Source organism: Sinohyriopsis cumingii, chromosome 3, assembly GCF_028554795.1.
Source record: "Sinohyriopsis cumingii isolate HCF-2022 chromosome 3, ASM2855479v2, whole genome shotgun sequence".
NCBI lineage: Eukaryota > Metazoa > Mollusca > Bivalvia > Unionida > Unionidae > Sinohyriopsis > Sinohyriopsis cumingii.
In genome coordinates, this window is record NC_142963.1 from 112,573,448 (window position 1) to 112,594,800 (window position 21,353).

The 21,353-nt window shown below is 35.2% G+C and overlaps 1 protein-coding gene across 1 annotated transcript in view; it reads left to right on the forward strand.

Moving 5' to 3' along the window:
• LOC149803595 (U3 small nucleolar RNA-associated protein 6 homolog) overlaps nt 1-21,353 on the forward strand; it is a 254,661-nt gene that overhangs the window by 172,967 nt on the left and 60,341 nt on the right. The window contains exon 14 of the mRNA XM_089953343.1: nt 7,723-7,799. Coding sequence (XP_089809469.1) covers nt 7,723-7,799 — 77 coding nt within the window. The remainder of the gene's footprint in view (nt 1-7,722; nt 7,800-21,353) is intronic.

The window sequence follows — 21,353 nt, forward strand, 5'->3', positions numbered from 1 at the left end:
GTTGCTATAGACAACAATATGAGGGAGTAACAGGAAGAATGAAATGATTGACGGGAGATATATATGAACATCAGGACATGCTGAATAGAATGACAGACCAAAAACACAATCAGTAGCTGCTTCTCATTTGAAATGAATTTGTCTTTGGTATAATGGTTTTTGTTTTAATAATTGTGCTGGTGATATTTTAAAGTCTGTTTTGGTGGATTTTTTAGTTAATGGATATTTTATGGATATTTCTTTCTGTCTGGTCCATGCAAGTACAGAAGCTTTCTTAGTAATTTAACTGTTTGTAGCTGAATATCAGACATTAATCTAAAGCAGATGACTCCATGTAACTACAATGTCATTGATTCATTTCACATGACTGGACCATTTATTTTACAATTCTTTTTCTTCACTCTTTGAATTTGCAAATTGGGTAATCAAATTGATGTTAAAAGTTTAAAAGATGAAGATGTATGAAAAGATATCAACTTCTCATATTTTCTCATCATAGTCCTTGATTATTAAATGCATCTCTCAATCAATTGACCTTTGCCTTAAGGAAGAAGTCTTGAAGGTACTTTAAGGCTGCCAACTCCTTATTTAGAGCTTCATAAGTCCCAATTTGATGTGCAGTGGTGGCATCAGTACCGGGGGGAGGTCCACCAGTGGCCTCACTTGACGTTGTTCCTCCCCACAGAGAACTCGGTCTGCTGTGGTGAGTCCCACCAGTGTGGTAGTGTGCCTTGGTGTCCCTGCTGTCCCAAAGGCTAAGATGGCAGGGAAACTAGATAAAACTGCCCTTGATACCCATCATTGAGTGAGCCAGGGGAAGGGACGGGTACTTATTCCCATTATGTAGTAGCATGGCTTTGAGGCTCCTGGATGGGCTGTCAATAAAGAGGCACCACTCATTTTGGTTACAGGCAATTCCAATTGTCTCAAACAGACTGGTCACATTGTGGCAGAAGCAGAGCCCATCTTGACGGGTGATGAAGCTCGAAAAAGCTTGGTGACGCTTCCTCTGATCTATACACATTCACTGAACAAGTTCCACTGCTTGAGCCTAGACATCAAAAGCTTGGCAATGGACTTGCTGAGACCAAGTTCTCTGATCAAGTCGTTGAGGTATTTTTGGTTGGGGTGGTATGGGTTTCTCTCCTCAGCTCCACCTCTGAAATTGTCATCTGGATCTACGTCTTCCTCGCTCTCTGACTTACTACTCTCTTCTAAAGATGACTGCTCTGTCTCCAGAGGATTGGGTACAGGGAGCTCAGGGCAGTGTGGCACCAGGGCGATGGATGAAGGAAGGTTTGGATACTTGATATTAGGTGCATTCTTGCCAGGCTGACATTTGGAAGGGTTCACCATGTAGAAGTAGCAGTTGCTTCAGTGATCAGTGGGTTCCCACCAAATTCTTGGGATAGCAAACTTCATGGCTCTCTTTTCCCCTCTGTACCATCCTACAAAATACATTTATTTCACCCATGACTAATGTGTAAGAGATTCTTGCAACATTTTTTATATATGTTTTCAATAACATTGAAAATTATAAAACAGTTTAAAATTAAAAACTTGTACAATTTAAATTTTTTTAACAAATTGTATAACATAAAATTCCGAGCAACAATTGTCCATCTTACCTTCCAGAGTTTTTTTGCAGTGCTTGCAGGTGAAATCAGGTGCCCAGGGTTTGTCTTCATCCCTGACAGGCATGCCGAAATATGCCTTGTATAACTCAAACATCTTAGCAGATGCTTCCACGGAGTACTTTTTCGCTCTTGTCTTGATAAATTGGCTGCATGCTATCTCAGAAAAATGCAGATATGTATCCACATAGGTAGCTGGAACTAACTGGTGGGCTTAAGGCCCCTGTATTTATACTACTATTTATATTACTGGAAAGTTCAAGAAAGTTCTAGAAGTTACTTCAAGTTTACTCAGCACTGAATCTAACTGGAATGTTCTGGAAAAGTAAATTTCAAACTATCACTGTCCTGGTCACAAAAGCAAAGTTTGTGAGGAATAATAGCAATTTTCTATACTTTTGAGGCATAATAAATTAAAAAATAACACTTACTACCCAGGAACAAGCAGAAAATAATAAAAGCTTTGAAACTTTACGTTTGATATTTATGTTTGATATATTATTAAATGTTTTAGATATCCAATGATTCTATGCCTTCAGAATCAAGATATTTCTAATTTTCTTTACTTCAGTTAATATTTTTAATGACACTGATACACTTAATAAAAACATGTACTTGTAATCTATGTTTTTATACTTTATAATGTGATCTTTTTTACAATTGTGAGTTCTGGTGATTCAATTCACTCTCGTCTGGTGGATTACAGTAACATAAAAACCTGGTTTCTTATTTCTTATGGGGGATGAGTAAGAGATGCAGAATCTGATTGATGAAACAGGTGTTTGTTCCAGTTACTAAAGCACAAAAGAAATAGTGAAACTCAAGGCTACCGTGTAAAGAATGATAACATGCTTTTCACCTAAACCTTTTGTTCAAATATTGGCATTGCCAAATACCTTCAGAAAATTTGCATCATGGTCCAGTTATGAAGTATCATATTGGAAGGAAATCACCTGCAATAAAGGAAATCTATCACAATCCATGTAGCAAGCCACCGGGAAAGAATAATGAGTTTTGGCAGATGACTTTACTGCAACCATTAAATGCAATCAATGACAGCCGATTTCCCTCAGCATTGGTTCAGAACAGGAAAGCATCAACACTGTTGACATACTGACAGTTGGAGGTGGGCAGGAGTTTAAATACCTGCCAATAAAACCAGGCTTAATTTGATTGCTGACCATAAAATAGCACAACAGTAAATCCAGGTACTTCAGTTTCTGATTAGTTTCGGCCTTAGACATTTAGGTAGGTTTATGAATAAAATTGATTTAGACTTAGCCATTGATTTGTCCTTACTCCTGACAGGAACAGGATATTTTCATTAATGTTGAACTGCTCAAACTCGGTTATAGTATGCTTGACAGACAGATGTTGATTGAATAATTTCCATGTTATTAGATTGCAATGTTGAACTTAGAGTTGAATCATTAAAGAGCTGATTAGGAAAGCTTGATTTTGATACACTTTCCGATTATTCATGTTTTTTTTTTAATACTTCTGTTCATGTTGAAGTATTATTTGTCTGTACTGTGTCAGAGATAAACAAAAATGAAATAAATCTTCAACATATGACTTGTCCAGTTAGTCAACACAGTAAAACTTGTCTTCAGCAGACTACCATAGGACAAGTTTTAAAAAAGACATGAATCATATTTTTCATGTCGCCTCTTGAACCATTATAAAGGCATGAAAAGAAAGTTGTCTTTCCCCAACTGTGTCCTTTATTGGCAAGAAGATATATTTAAGAGATTTACAAAATTGTTAATAAAATCTGTTGAGCTTGCAATAGACTGCCTGTAAAAATACTATGGAAAAAAAAATTTGTTCCCAGTCAATCAGTATCTTTCTTGTTATTAAAAACACCTTACATTTGAAAATTTGTCATAAAAGATTTTTTTTAAGCCACCTCAAATGTAACAAAGCCATGCATTTTTTAAAAAATCCTTATAGGTTTATGCAAAATGCATTGACATGAGCATATTTCTGGACTTTTATTTTTTTCTCTCACTTGATACCAATAGAGAACAAAGAATAATATGACTTTTGACATTATGGCTTTAAAAATAAATGTGGTGGGCTTGAAGCATATTTTTAAGTGACTATAGCCTTAGAGCTTGCAATAGAATATTTAATGTAATCTATTTATTCACCTGTATATTGAGAAACTGTTTCTTATCACATGTTTGAAATTCCTGTTTGTCCACCATTGTTGGCCAAAAGGCATCGTAAAGCTGTTGTTTGAATCAGATCAGAAGTACTGATCAGAAGGCATCATCATGCCCCTGGGCACAAGTTAGTGTAGGCAACACTTGATATGAATGTTTGATTAGAAAATTGTCAATCATTGAGATGATCTGTATGATTGAGTTGACTTGGTATCTCCTTGTTTGATATTCTCACCTGCCGCCTCAGGCCTTTAACTAATGAAACTGACCAGTCCACCTCACAGGTACAAGTCCTGCACTGTTTCATTGCTGAGTCACCTGGAAATACTGACAGTTTAGTCAGAAAAATGTAATATTCATTGTTTCATATGTTGATTATTTAAACTTTTTTCTTTCTAAAAGTTCCCTTTTTTTCATTGAGTCGACTTGTTATGGAAGTGCTAAAACCACAGAAGATACATGCAAAGGATATTTATATGCCGTTATAAGTTATAGGTTTTCCTCCCGAGATATAAAAATTGGGAGTGGGGTGGGTGAATTTCCACTATGTTTGCTTACTATCCAGCCTACAGTGTAAGATATTGTCTCTGTACAATGTTGACCCTACACCATACTTATCAGAGTCCATATTGTTCAATGTATCACTAACTTACTATCCTTGGTTTGAATCGCAAATTTGATTTCAAAGAAGTGCATGTAATTTCCCTTGAATGGGTAAATTTTTTATATAAAATATAAGCCATTGAGACCGACCTTGTTTTATGATACAAGTGAATTAATATTAGGTCAAATTAATTATATTGACCAATTAATCTTTTGAAATCTGCTTTAAGTTTCAATTAGCGGGACAATGTGATCTTAAAAATTACAAAAGTGGAGCATAATTATAAATTATAGGATGCGTCGTTTTTAATTTGTATTAGAGGGTTAATATAATTGTTTTTACCCAAATCATTTCCATAAAATTGTGTCTCAGACAATTATTGTATAAAATTTTGATTGCTGGACTCATTTTGCATGGCATTGATCCTATAATTTTCCTTCATTATCTTTGTGAAAGAAAGTTATTGATTCTTGGAGTCAGGATCGCAAATGAATTCAAATTCTAATGACCCCCTCGCCAGTCCATAGTTGTATTCAAAATGTTATGGCCCCCATGCCAGTCCACGGTTGTATTCAAGGTTATGGCCCCCATGCCAGTCCACAGTTGTATTCAAGGTTATGGCCCCCATGCCAATCCACAGTTGTATTCAAGGTTATGGCCCCCATGCCAGTCCACAGTTGTATTCAAGGTTATGGCCCCCATGCCAGTCCACAGTTGTATTCAAAATGTTATGGCCCCCATACCAGTCCACAGTTGTATTCAAGGTTATGGCCCCCATACCAGTCCACAGTTGTATTCAAGGTTATGGCCCCCATGCCAGTCCACAGTTGTATTCAAGGTTATGGCCCCCATGCCAGTCCACAGTTGTATTCAAAATGTTATGGCCCCCATGCCAGTCCACAGTTGTATTCAAGGTTATGGCCCCCATGCCAGTCCACAGTTGTATTCAAGGTTATGGCCCCCATGCCAGTCCACAGTTGTATTCAAGGTTATGGCCCCCATGCCAGTCCACAGTTGTATTCAAGGTTATGGCTCCCATGCCAGTCCACAGTTGTATTCAAGGTTATGGCCCCCATGCCAGTCCACAGTTGTATTCAAGGTTATGGCCCCCATGCCAGTCCACAGTTGTATTCAAGGTTATGGCCCCCATGCCAGTCCACAGTTGTATTCAAGGTTATGGCCCCCATGCCAGTCCACAGTTGTATTCAAGGTTATGGCCCCCATGCCAGTCCACAGTTGTATTCAAGGTTATGGCCCCCATACCAGTCCACAGTTGTATTCAAGGTTATGGCCCCCATGCCAGTCCACAGTTGTATTCAAGGTTATGGCCCCCATGCCAGTCCACAGTTGTATTCAAGGTTATGGCTCCCATGCCAGTCCACAGTTGTATTCAAGGTTATGGCCCCCATGCCAGTCCACAGTTGTATTCAAGGTTATGGCTCCCATGCCAGTCCACAGTTGTATTCAAAATGTTATGGCCCCCATGCTAGTTCACCTCTGTATGTAACAGTAAGCTTTGTAAGGACGGCCACAGAATTCCAAGAGAAAGTGTGCAGACATGTAGATCTATGTTCTTCTCTTCAGGAACAGATACAATATATATTCAGTTGTAAGTTGAGTCAAATTGCGAACAACAAAAAAGATCCTGACCCACCATATCATAATGTGCCTGCAGATTAAGGCCTATTTGTTCTACTACTCGTAACAAACTGCACAGATCCAGATCTGCTGGCGCATTGAAGAAGTAATAACTAGATTTGTGTTTGTATGCGTTGTATAAGTTAAAATAACATAAATTTAGAAATATTGCTACATGACATGGACATATAAATGGGTTAACTACATATGCATGCCTATGTTTATATCGGATTTCATTTACCAGTCTTGGATGTTTTTTGTTTAATCGTGACAACAAAGTTGAACCTTGCATACAAATTTTTAAAAATTTATATAATGGGCTCAAAATTGAATTGGTTTATCTTCATGTGAGTACAAAATGAATCTTCAACATGTACTTGCTTATAAGTTGGGACACACTGCAAACAACATAGACCCTGATCTACCATTGCACAATGTGCAGGCAGATCAGGGTCTATGTCATTTGTTCTACTGGTTACACCTTATAAACTACATAGAATCAAATCTGCCAGCACATTATGCAATGACAGATCAGGGTGTGTGCAGTTTGAAGTTGAATCAGACTTACAAGGGAGTGTATCTTGTATCAGATTTTGTTTCTTTATCGGCAGTGGTTCTTTCATGCTGACAAGGTTTTGCCCTTAAAAGTTTTTTAAACAAAATAGAGAAATCATGAAAATATCCTGAAAATCTAGTCAGGTAATCTAAATATGAATACAGATATGCCTACCATATTTCATATCTCTAGCTTAAGTGGTTTTTGCTTAATCACGCTGACAAAGATATCTCAAAAAATAAAAGTCCACTGGAAAAGTTTGTGAAAAATTGAAATATTACTGTAATGGCTTGAAATTAATCTATTTTTTTGTTAAAACTATATTAACACATTAACACCTGGAGGTTTTTGTCATTTTCGCCTGAAATTCGATGGAAAACACATTTTGAAAGATATTTCTGAATGCATCCGAAAACACCAAATCCCAGCTGATCTTTCAATAACAAACTGCCTACTTGTGTTAGAAACATCATTTTTCATTCGCTATTTGGCTTGCGCGTGAGTAGAAGGGTAAAAGTTGGATTTTTAAAAAAAATTTTTTGCTAAACAGACCCATTATTTTTGTGTCGAGACCACTCTTTATTCCAAATGATCATCTTATCCTATTTTTTGCAAAGGTTCATCTGTCTGTTTGCTGTTCATACCAGTTTGCCTTAGATCTGAGGCCAACAAGTCTAAAATCCGGAAACAAAATAAGATTCCGACCACGGGCCTATTTTGGGTAGAAATAAATCAGATCAAAAAATGAGGTTTTTCCATCTGTATTTTGTAGTGCAACTAGAAATTCCAGTTTATTTGGTGTCATGGTAGAGCTAAATCTGTCCACCTTTCTATAATACCACCCACTTTAGTGTATCATGCATGACCATGATGCTACAGAGCTCGGCAGTAGGCTACTACCTCCTGCTATGTTAACTCGTCGCCAGGGGTTAATGTGTTAACATGTTTCAAATTTCATAACAGGAGGTTTTATAGTGTTGGTCTTAAACAACATTTCAATTGGCATACTAGCTTGTGGACAGATGGACAATGACAAAATATGCCTGCATCACACTGGGAGCATAAAAAACAAAAAAGCGATTGCTTTTCACCGAGTTATTGTGTTTTTTTTTATTATTACAGAGGAGATATGGAGCCTGTATCTGAAGGCATGCTTGGAACTGCTGGGGCAGGAGGCTGAAAAGAATGTCAAGGACAAGGTATGTAGGTAGACTGTAACATTGTTGGGTTTTTTTCTCCCCTTCTATGGACCACTCTTTTGCTGCCATCAGGATTGCTTGCTGCTACTCTAGTTGTTCGTTGTCGTTGTTGTTGTGGGGATTAATGCCATTTTTCAGCACATGATAGTTTATGCATGGCGGCCAGTATTAATGGTGACGGATGATCCCAGGAAAACCCCTGGAAGAACAACGACCCATGAGAAGCTACTGGCAAGCTTCCTGACATATCCTAGACTTGAACCCACTCAGACAGAGGTGCGATGGCAGTGATCCATAATGGAGAGCGTTTTAGACCACTCAGCCTCTCGGGGCCCTGCTAATCTGGCCATTCTACCAGCCATAGTACCATATATACATGCTTTATAAGTTGAGTCAAACTGCAAACAACAAAGATCCTGATCTGCCATAGCATAATTGCCTGCAGATCAGGGTCCATGTTGTTTTGTTCTACTGATTACTCTTTACAAACTGGACAGACTCAGATCTGCCAGTATATTATGTCCTGGTAGATCTGAATCTGTACAGTTTGCAGTTGGACTCATAAGTAATTATATATGGTAATGATAACATCATGTTGGATTTTATTTTTGTTTATATGTCTAAAGATATAGTTTTTCTAGCATGGGAAATGTACTTGCATGACACCCAGGACTTTGTACTGGATCAGCATTTCTGGAAAACACATACCTTGACCTCCCTCAGGTCAAGGGACAGTATTTTTCCCACCCAAGGACAAAGATGTGTTGAAAGAAAATGGCAGACATTAAATTTAGTCTGTAGATCCTTGACTTGACATATAATATTGTGTTTGTAATGGGTTGTGTGAAAATGGTACCTTAGAACATGGCCTCTTCCTCGTGAAGAGGTGACAAGTGGTAAGGAGATAACTGTACAATGACAGACTACAAAAAGAAAGTCAGAAAAAAACGAAGCAAGCAAGTTGTTCATTTGCACTTATAAAAATCTTCAACTTACTCAAGGTGTTCAGCCATGAGTGTTGACTGATATATGATTATTTAGTTGTGTTTTGTCTGTACAATGATTCTCCTGTTATCTCAGACAGAAATCTAAACAGGGATAGATCAAGCTTTTTTATAGCCTTGATGTATCATAATTTCATAAGTCTGTGACAGCTTCATACCTCCCTGTCTGCATTGAATTGGGTTTTCATCACTAATCCTTAACAAAACATGCCACATCAAGTGGCAGCTATATTTCAATATCTCTCTCCAACATGTCAGTCTCCTGTAGATAATTATAATGAGGTGAAATGTGTAATATCTGAACTTGTACAGAAATCATTTTTTAAATTTTTTTCCCTCCTTTTTTTTTAATTTTGATCAGTGTCAGACTTTTCTTTCAAAATGGTGGCTTGAAATAATCCTGTCAAATTTAATTAGATTATCAAACCACTTACCTAGGGAGAGACAATTGGCAGTACAATGGCTGATGCACACTGATTATGGTGTGGCTCATAACTTCAGTATTCAATTATATAAAGAAATTGATGCATGCCTGAAAAACTCAAATAGTGATCGACAGTCCTAAATGAAAGATTTGTATTCATTCAGATTTTTAGATGAGATGGTTAAAAGATAAGGACCTTTTCACTCTTGAGAACTCAGTGCTTGCTCATGTTGATGACAGCCCCATAAATAAACTGAATTAAATGCAGATTTGCTATTTCAAGTGGCCAGTTAAAACTGTATTGATAGACAAATTATTAATACTGGTAAAAATTAATAAAGCAATGATAAACAAGAATTTTGAGCCATATTAAAAGTTAACAGAACCCTTACACCCTTTCTTCCACAGACTTAGAACTAACAATATTGCATGCATTTGGAATGCTTGAATATGTCCACATCTTGTTTGCTGAAAACAAATGAATAAATACATCTTGTGTCAGCATCCACTTACATGACAATGCATTGTTATCATTGAAAACAGGTTTTCTGCCATTTCATTGAAAGTTCTGTAGTAAGAATTCACTGAAGAAAAAAAGTTGTGACTTTAGTACTTGCAAAGAACATTTCTGTCCTGGCCTTAACCAAGGCAGTCTCCCCTGTATGATAACAGCAAACCCAGCCAGAAGTTAACCTGTGATATACTGGCACTATAGAAAACCTGGAGAAAAAGCTTTGGTTATCTGGACACTAGGCTTGAGTAGCAGTCTCATCTACTAAGACATCTAGCAGCCTTATAGTAATAACCTTTTCCATGTATGCCTCTGATTCGCTGTTCACACTTCTTTGTCATCACCAAAGCTTTGAAACTCTTACACATATTTTCATGCTATGTGAAAAGCGAATTGCTCTTGTTCTATCAATTCTACATCTCCACTACAGCATGTTCTTGTAATCAGCACAGCTGAGGAACCATGCTACATAGCTTGATGCAGTAAGTTGTGTGCATTGTCTCAGAGACCTAGATGTGTCTTTTGGGTTTTGCCTTGTCAGCTCTTTTTCTGGCCCATGTCCATGTGTACATTGCATGTCCATCACCATTTGCTTGTTAACATTCTGTAGGCCATTTTTAAGATCCAATTTTACGATAATCAATATTTTTTTAATCAGATTTTGATCAAACTTAAAATATGTTGATATTACCGGCATCTCAGAATGGTTTGAATATGAGTGTATATTATTGAGATGATTTTGAGTGTGCTGAACATGTTACCATTCTGGAGGCTCAATTTCTGATCAGATTTTGGTTAAACTCAGAGCATACGTGTATCATCAAGATCTCATGTGAGTTCGATAATGAGTGAGATCTGATTGACTGAGCTTGTTATCACTCTGGAGGATATATTCTGATCAATCTTGAAATATATACTTATGTTAGCAAAATCTTTGAAACATTCTGTAATGAGCATAATGCATGCATATTAATGTGGAGATTTTGTTTGGTGGAGCTCATTAAAGTGGTGCAAGCCTTAGTTTTGATCTGGTTTTGATAAAACTTGGCTTATCTAGGATGGGTTCAAAAATTGAGTTAGATCTATACATAATAATGTTGTTATTGTTGTGGGGTTTAATGCCATTTTTCAGGACAAGATAGGCTATACATGGTGGCCAGTATTAATGATGGAGGAAGAACTCAGGAAAACACCAGAAAGAACCACTGACCCTCGAGAAGCTACTGGCAAGCTTTCTCGCATACCCACATAGGCCAAACCTGAGACTCGAACCAACGCAGAGGTGAGATGGCAGTGATCCATAACAGTGAGCGCTTTAGACCACTCAGCCTCTCGGTGGCCCCTGCATAATAATAAAGTAATCTTGCATCTGATTGCCTGAGCTGTTGCTGTTCTGCAGGTCATTGTTCGAATGAGTTTGAGGAGGCCAGCCTTTTGTTTGGCAACACAACACTTTGATGAGTATTTCGATAGATAGGATTTTTTATTTTTTATTTTTGTAAGGGTCAGTGTTGTTTGCAGATCGATTTGAGTTATAAGCAAGTATATCATAGTAATAATATGGATTTAGCACAATGCCTAATCTTTTAAACCTCTAAACGCTTTACAATATTATATAAGACATACAATTATATAACGTGAGATTACAAATACAAAAGCCATAAAATTGCAAAACAAAAACATGATAATAATTAAAAAAGAAAGCATTATTAAGATGTTAAGTCTGATTTTGAAGTAAAAATAGGTCAGTTTTCAGCGCACTCGTGAATGAGATCACAGTGTCCTTAGGTCAATGATTAATGGGCAATTTATTCCGTGTAGCTGGGCCCTGGTATGCATAAGAGCGTTGTCTATATGCTTTTGTTTTAACAGCGGGATCAATGAGAATATGAATGTTAATAGGGCAGCATCAGTTTTATATGGGGTGTACACATGGGTGAGGTCAGATAGGTATAGTATATTGGAATGGAGGCAGTCAATGAAATGTAACATAGTGAACATATTTTGTGTTTGTTCCTGGATCTAATAGGTTTGAAGCCAGTGACGGTTGCAGAGCAAGTTGGGGAGTTGTGTTCAATTCTTCATTCTCTAAGGATTATCCAAGCAGCCATGTTTTGAACTTTTTGAAGTTTCCATTGTGGATACTGAGATAAACCAGAAAGAAGTGAATTACAATAGTACAGTCATACAGTAATGTTTTTAAACCAATCCAAGTGACAGAAATCCTGGTTAAGACTGCCAATGAAAAAGCAATATTTTTCATTTGTTTATAGTAGTTTGACAAGTTTTGTGCTTAAGTGAAAAAATAAAAAATTCCATTTCAACATGCATCGGTTATATAGTAGCTTTAATTTTGACTAGGTGTAGATCTAAGAAGCCACAGAGAATTAATAGTATTCATATGTCAGTCAAAAACCTCAACTTGTGCCAACACCTATGGACCACTAACCAAAACTATTGCTGGTATCATGTGGTTTATGGGTGCACCAAAAACGTTTTGGAAATTCAGATAGAATGTGCTTCTTCTCCTTGACTGCCATTATATATCCTATAAAAATTAATATTGTCATAATATATTTAAAAACAGTGTCGTTTGACAAACGCTAATGCTGCATTAATGGGAGACGTTTTTTAAAATATATTCTGACTTTATTTAACCTTCACTCTGGTTTTCTTTATCATTTATGATACTATCATATTTCCCATTCATTGTCATTAGGGACTTCCCAGCACAGAATTGTAAAACTGCTTTGTACATGTGCATGTATAAAAGGACACATGCATAGACTTGACATTTATTAAAGTTTGATTGCTGTCATCCCGGTCTTTTCAATATATTCACAGTACATATTCTGTCTGGTAGTCACAATTATTTGCTTTTTCACTGCAATCTACTCATTCATTATTTCCTTACATAATTGCTTTAATACATGCACTTACAATCACTGTAATTATATGTGCAACTAAAGATGTTTTTATTTTTAATAAATGTACAAAATGAGTGCATGAAAGTTTAATGATTTTGATTAATACTGTAAGCAAATAATAGATTGAATTAAAGTTCTCTTGTATCTTGCTTTAAAATTTTCTTTGCTTTAAAAGCTTAAAAAAAAATCTGAAAGGGATGACTTGGTGAAATATTTGTTTCTCTCGCAGATCTCACATGTATTCAGAGTCTCAAAAATTGATTTTTGTTTTCTCTCGGAACCTTTGCAGTTTGGACTTGCACACATCAGACTAAATAAAAACACAAGTAATATTGCCAGCATTTGCTACCAATTATTCTTTTCAATCGGATAATTTGAATGTTTCAACTTTCTGCATCTCCCTGCAGAAAGTATAGAATCTATTTCCATTCCAAAATGAGTGGCTCTGCTAATGGTGATCCAATGCCATCATAGTCCAGGACACTTGGATGCTTTATTACAATAAAGCAGCATGCACAAGAATTTTTAAGACAGTGAATGAGTTTGTAGGAATGAGCTGTTTGAGGATGTTCTGTTGGCTTTGGATACTTCCATAATTGACTGTTTGTGTTCTTGTAATATACACCCATTCTTAAAAATGAGATCCAACATCCCAGCATGCATCTGGATGAAGCTAGTCATGATTGCAAAAGGAGATTCTGGGCTCCAAATTCATAGCATGAGATTACCATTAGCCAAGCTGTTGACTTGGAATAGAAATGGATACAATAGATTTTACATGGAGATTTTGCTTTAAAAATTTGGTTTAAAAAATTCAAAATATCAGAATGAAATCTACCATTTTCATACAGCTTTTAGAAATGTTATGCTTTTATTTACTTGGATATAGATGTGGGTACAAGCTACAGAGGGGTTCAGAGAAAACTATAGAGCAACCAATTATACCAAGACAAATTGGAGAAATAAACAAATGAATATTCCAGTTTGAAAATGTTGAAGTCTCTGAAACATTTGGTATCTCTTACAAATCTTAAATGTATTCAGTCTCAAGATTGATTAGAACAACAAAATGGACAAGAGCAGTAAATTAGATACCATGCATACTCACTGTATACTGCATAGACCCCGATATGTCGCATAATTATTTTGTGGAAGAATTTTTTTTATCGGGATATAATAAATAGGTAAAATCAGTATGATATAAAGTTTGTGAGATACTGAAGTTTACATGGTTTGTGTTCTTACAATAAATACTACATGAGCCATGTTAGTAAACGGGTCAGCTGTTACGTTATGTAAGTAAGATGAGCATTGGAATACTTATTTAGTCCTATTGTCAATTCAGTTTTTTGGATGGTGTTGTAATATCTTTACATAATATGTTGCTTGTAACTGGAATAACTCAAAAACCATTCAGTATATTCTGATGCAGTTGCATGTGAACATGGTCTCATTGACTGATGTCTAGTATGGGTTTAGTCTTCATGTCTGTGCCATTTTGGACAGAGTTGTGCCCCTTGTTGAATATTTTCTTTTCATCACATTGGAAACTTGGAATGTTGTTTGCAGTCATCATATCATATCAGACATTCATTTTTTTGATTGAATTTGGTGAGAACGTTGTCTCTTAGACCTAGATGTGCACTTTATGGGTTTTGTCGCATCTTCTCCATTTTGGACAGAGTTGTGGCCCTTTTCAAATCAACTTTTTCTTTACTTGGGATGCTGCTTATAATTAGCATAGGTCAAGAACTATAAAACCTATTCTGATACTGTTTGATGAGGATGTTGTTTTAAAAACCTATGTTTCTTATCTACTCCATTTTGGGCAGATTTGTGACCCTTGTCAATCAACTTCATCTACCTTAATCTCTACATCGGATGTTCCATGTATTGATCAGACTTAGAAGTAGTTGCATTTCAAGCATTCCACATCATTTATAGGTGTCATGGCATTTGAGTTCCCATTTTCCTAACCTGGTTTCCCAACACAAGTTCTTCAGTTTCAGGCTGTATGGAGGAAAATGTTAGCAGGGCCCTTTGTGTTGAACCCATTACCAGGCAATAGCTCCGGTAACTACCATAATCAACAAAATTTACCAGAATCAGTTAGTAAATGTATTCTTAGTTTAAGTATTGACATCATAACATCCTGGACTAGTTAATTATATATAATTTTAATATTTTTTGAAGAAAGTGATTTTTTTTTATTTTTGAGCTCTTACAGTATTCCCAGGTAACTTGTTTCAATGATGATAGCCGTCCCTTAAAAAGCTGCATTTTGCATAAGGAGAAATGGATATCACCAATGCAACACCTGGCTTTCTCATCTACATTGTAAAATTAATGATTTTTTTTAGTTTATTTTAAATGTTAAATTTTAAAAGTTTAATAAGTCATCTGTGTTAGATAGGATGTACTTTAAGACATAATTAAGAAAATGTTAGCAGGGCCCTTTGTGTTGAACCCATTACCAGGCAATAGCTCCGGTAACTACCATAATCAACAAAATTTACCAGAATCAGTTAGTAAATGTATTCTTAGTTTAAGTATTGACATCATAACATCCTGGACTAGTTAATTATATATAATTTTAATATTTTTTGAAGAAAGTGATTTTTTTTTATTTTTGAGCTCTTACAGTATTCCCAGGTAACTTGTTTCAATGATGATAGCCGTCCCTTAAAAAGCTGCATTTTGCATAAGGAGAAATGGATATCACCAATGCAACACCTGGCTTTCTCATCTACATTGTAAAATTAATGATTTTTTTTAGTTTATTTTAAATGTTAAATTTTAAAAGTTTAATAAGTCATCTGTGTTAGATAGGATGTACTTTAAGACATAATTAATTATTTTGCAACAAATGTGCCTCCATGTTGTGCAATCTAAATAGGCCACTCCAGCAAGTAGGGATATATATGGTAAATGTGATATTAAGGCCGACAGGAAATATAATAATTATTCCCGATGATTATTATTCTGGGAGATATATAGAAATATTATATGCATTTAATTGGGCTCTCAAACAATCTGACATGGCAAAATCTCATCAATTATGGACTTTCAGCATGAGGTATTGAATTAGAGAGCAAATTAAAATGAATCCCTCATAACATCTTTATAAAATGGGATTTGTTGACGTACTAAATTGAAATCATAGAGAAATTGTAAATAGAACATGACTTAGAACTTTTTAGGACAAAGTAGATGGCTTGATATAAGTACATGAATAATGATCATCTTTCATGCCATATATGCTCACTTATGAGTCACACTGCACAGGTCCAGATCTGTTGCCGCATGATACTTCAACAGATCTGGGTCTGTGCAGTTTATTAGGAGTAATCAGTACAACAAACAAGATAGACCCTGATCTGCAAACACATTATGCTGCGGCAGATCACAATCTTTGTTGTTTGCAGTTTGACTTGATTTATAAGCGAGTATCGATGGTACAGTTTGTTTTTATACCCTTTGTACCTGCATTTTATTTTGATTGATATCAAAATTACTCCCCAGGAATGATTTACTTGAACAGATGGAATATTATCAAGTAAAAATGTCTCATTATTTGTATTAAGGAATGAAAACTTTAATAGCATATAATTAGAGTGATTAAGGTAAAGCACAACTGGCGTACCTGTGTGGAAGATAATGAAGTACATCATCATGGATCCATCATATCCCCCCTTTATACAAACACACAGAAATCTAAAAATGAAAATAAGGTATTATTTGATGATTAAATGCTCCGATGTCATCAATTATGTCTGCCAAGGGGCAGGAAGACTTGTTGGCTTTGCTCTGTCCATCCTTCCATCTCTCTGCACATCCATCTCAAGACCTTTGGATTAGACGAAAGCTTCTTGATGTAGACAAATGATATTAAGTATGCATTATTTCATATATGTGATTGGATTTTCAGGCAACAAAGGCAATGTTTCTAGCTGTAATAATCATTTTGGACATGTACTTTTTTTGTTTTTGAAAACAATGTTAACATGCTAGCAGGACAAATGACAGGAGTAAATGTATATAGTGCATAATTTCTAGCTTTTGTGTTCACTGAACAAAACTTTATCTTCCCTGGGAAGAGGGTTTCCTCGTAGGTGTATTCTACCAGAAAGAAGAGCTTTGATGTTTTGGGGCATGAGACTAAAAACATGTTTTTTGAACAAAATTGTAATTCAGTCTTATTTGACAAAAATAAATAAGTATTTTCATTCAACAAAATATCCATGTTTGAACATTTGTGAGAAAAATCTATGTGCACACAGCAGTGTTACCTAGTCCGTTACTTTTTAACTCAGCTGTATTCTCAGTAACGACATGTTCTCAATGATCACAAACATCCATGTAAAAAATGAAAATTAGTACAGAATAGGACTGAAATAATTAATTAATAATTAATTAAAATGAATACTGATCAATTTGGAATCAGATAAAAATAAAATATTATCTGCTACAATGAAGCCTTCATTCCAAAGGCAGAACTTTGTTTCTGAATTATGTCCCTGGTTGTATTCATTTTGAAGATCTCATGGCATGATTATTATTGATTAATTCAGTTTTAATAAAACATGGATGGCAATATATATTAATAAAAATGCACAATAAATGTTTAGGTGGGAGTTAAAAATATGTGGGAGTTAAAAATACTGTATATACTTGCTAATAAGATGAGTCCAGCTACATCTGCCATCGCTTAATGCAACAGCAGATCTGGATCTTTGCAGTTTATTAGGAGCAGTCAGTAGGGCAAACAACATAAACCCTGATGTGAAGTTGCATTATGCTATGGCGGGTCAGGATCTTTGCTCTTTGCAGTTTGGCTCGACTTGTAAGTGGGTATATATATATAAAATCACATTCAGAATAGTGACGATGATTATGCACTGTATCATGTATGTCATTTATAATAAAGTTTTCACCTTTTCCCCCCAGATTTTCCACGCAAATGTTTAGAAATTACAACCCCACTTTACTACCCAGCCCATATTTTTTAAGGTGATGGGACAGTTGGCCACAGACTTTTCAGAGTGATGCGGCCATTGAGCCTCTTTCACAAGAATACTTCTTAAGCACAGTTTTTTAATTTTTGGAATTTAAACTTTTGTGAAAACCTTGAAAGTACAATTGGAAAAAAATTTAAACTGACAAATTAAGTATAGTAGTTTTAGTAATCTGAATGGATTTTTCAGCCACTCAATTTCAGTTTCAGTTTTTCAGTATGTGTGTGTACATGTGAAAACCTTGTTAGGAGAGTTTAAGGAGAATTCCACAAAATCCCCCTAACATAGTCAACAATTCTTTGATATGCGTGTCTGTATGAATATATGAAGATAAACTGGTTATATTTTCATGTTGCTGAGGCAATCTTTTCAGTTTTTTTGTATGCCCACCATAAGGCAAAAATCAAGGTCACTAACTGATAGAAGAAAAATGGTATCCACAGAATGACATTTCATTCTACATCTTAGACCTGAATCAAACACTGTGGATGGCATGTGTTTGGGGTATGGAAGAAACATTTTTAGGCAGAAAGGTCAAAGGTTAAGGTTACTTATAGAGAGCAGAAATGGGGTTTCTGCACAGTAATAATTGTTCTATATCACAGACACTGACTAAACTTTCTGGATCACTTGCACTAGGGGTGAGGAAGAAGCCTATCAGTTTTGGGGTGAAAAGGTCAGACGTCATTGCCATTTAAAGAAAAATGGGTTTTGAACAATAACTTTTGTTCTTGAAGATGTTCATGTAACCAAACATTGTAGATGGCTTGCTGGGTAATGAAGAAACCTGTCAGTTTTGAGGATTCAAGGTCTAGGTAATGGTAACTCAAGAAAATGGGTCTCTCCATATCAGGTTTAGTTCAAGACCATACACCTTGACCTTTCACACAAAGCTCAAGGTCATTGAGATCACTGAAGCCCTGCTAATATCTACATAGAGTATATGATATACTATTCACGGTACACTTAATCAACAATATTTTTTCTCATTTAAACTTTTACTTTATGGGCTGCAATGCAGGTATATGTCTTTTATAAATACAAATCACTTTGTACCGTAATGTTACAAATAATTTCTAGTTTACAATACAAGTACATAATAGTTTGTTGTCAGTAAAATTAAACTCTGGCTCAGTATGTCAGAAGTAGACATCAATTTCTTGATAAGATTAATTCATATTTATTTCTTGATTGGTACTATTTTGATTTTAATCTGATCTGAAGACTGCTTACATTTACTTTACCGTGGAAGCAGTTAAAAATAAATATCTCTGTTATTTATTTTACATCTTGTTAACGGTTTCTCATATCCTCTAATTATGCCTCTCCTTACAGTAATTGTTTTGCAGACTGGCATCCTGATATATTTGGGTCATCCAACAAAGCATGTGCATTGTAATGACAATAAAAGTAAGAGACAGTCTCATCATGAAATGGTACCATCATCTAAAGCTGATACTCTTAGTTTCATTGGTTTAGCTACTGTTGTAGTTATTGTAGTATACTTGTAGCAGATGAGTGTATGTTTTACACCATGTTGCTGAAAAATGGCATTAAACCCTTTAACAACAACAACACCTTGTTGCATTTAGCATGTAGAAACAAGCCCCTTATAATGACCTTCAGCTGCTCAGGGATTATTTTTTTCAAAGAATCCCTTGCAACTTGGAGTATAGGGGGTTTCACGGTTAGTATCTCCCCTTGAAAACACCAGAGGGCATATTGGTGCAACTCACTTCCGGATAGTTCAGTCAATTAAGATGGCAGATGTAGATCAAGTAAATGTGACAGGCTGCTCACATTATGCAAGTAGGATCGATTTTTCACTATCTTAAAAAGAAATTCTATCAATATTTGATCAATTATTTTTACATCTTTTATTTTTTTCCACCAACTTGCGCTGCTCCCAGCTTTCAAATAAATATTATCTGCCCATTTCAGAACTTCATTATCTTCCATTACTACCTTATGCTCTAGTTTGTATTATTTGTTTGTGCGAAAGTGTATCACTGCGTAAAAAGTTCTTGCAATTTATCTCGCTTGAAGAAAAATGAAAATATGTTTATTTTGTATAGCTTCAATCATAGCAGTTAATGGAGGTTGAACGACAACGAGAAATAATTCTAACTCCTTAAGTTTTTTTATTATTGACTTAGACTGTTGCTTTTCTATTAATGTTCATTATATTTTTCATGAAATAACTTGAGCTTTTTCAAAACGCACAAATGTCAACCACTCTTGAACAGACAGGCGCACGTACGAGTCTCCTTGATAATTATTTTAATTTTATTTCCTTGAACGGTTGGAAATTTTAGAGTATACAGTTTGGAGAAATGTCGATGTTAGATACACTATGCATGTATAGGACATTTGTGGCTCTCACCTATCTTTCTGTCTGTCTGTATGAATGTCTGTCTTCTTTCGTCTGGTGCATGGGTATGTATATCCTCGAATGAATGTGTGTTCGCATACGTATATTACATAAACATACTTCTGGTTAAAAACGAGTATAAAATGATGCTAAGTTAGAAAGAGTGACTGATAGATAAAGACAACAAATATGAATATTTGTGAGTATTTATTTATTATTGACTTGTAGAGTATGTTCTTACAAGCAGTCCCTTTTTTTAAATCATACTGTTCTCAATTTTACATCCAGTCACATGGATCAATATTGATTTAAAAGGCAAACCAAAGTAATATGATGGAATCTTTGAAATAATTGGATCTTTAAAGGTTACATACCTGATGCAAGGAAAGTTAAACAGAATTAAACTAATTTTAAGAAGGCTGTTCTAGATGAATTTGCTGGTGGCAATCAGAAATGTTGTCTAAAGACCCCAGCAAATTTGAGAGCTTTACTTGTCAGCATAAGCAAAGAAAAATCATGCTGAAAGTTATTGCATGTACCATCCAATATTTGATGTTTCAAAAATCAAAAAGAAAATGAAACAACAACAAAAAAATGTTATTGGACATGTTATTTAATCTGAATATTGTACAATATTTACACCCAAATATGAATAAATATTCTGTCTGCATTAATTGCACTCATTTATCTTTATGATAGCTAATGTAATTATTGCTTTGTTAAGTTCCTCTGAATACATTAAAATACTGTGTTCCTCTTTAAAAAAAAAATTTAAAAAATTCTGGTTTAAAATATTCAGCATTACAAATCAGCTGACGTATCAAACTCATGTTATAATTTTCTTATCGAACTTGTGTTACAACTTTCTAAACTCGTATTATAAATGAACAATTAGCCTTGTGAAAATAACTGAGAAAGATATATCAACATATGAAAATTGCAAATTGTTGAGATTGTTTTCGTTAAGGTTATATAACCAAAAATGTGCAATAAATGTTTAAAATCGGAGAGCAGAGTAAAATGTACCTTCAAATGTATCTGAAATTATGGATAATGAATTTATATTATCAGGTATGGACAGTGTATTTAATTTAATTATTTGATATCATTTAAGTATGGAAAGTAAATATTATTTAATTATCTGATATAATGTAAGTATGGACACTGAATCTAATTATCTGATAATGTCTAATTATTCTCCTAGTATGAATAAAAGATGTTTGACATATATAATTGATTCATTGGTTTAACCATAATGATCTGTAGTACAGCTAAGATACCTTCCTTTGTTCACTTTATGTT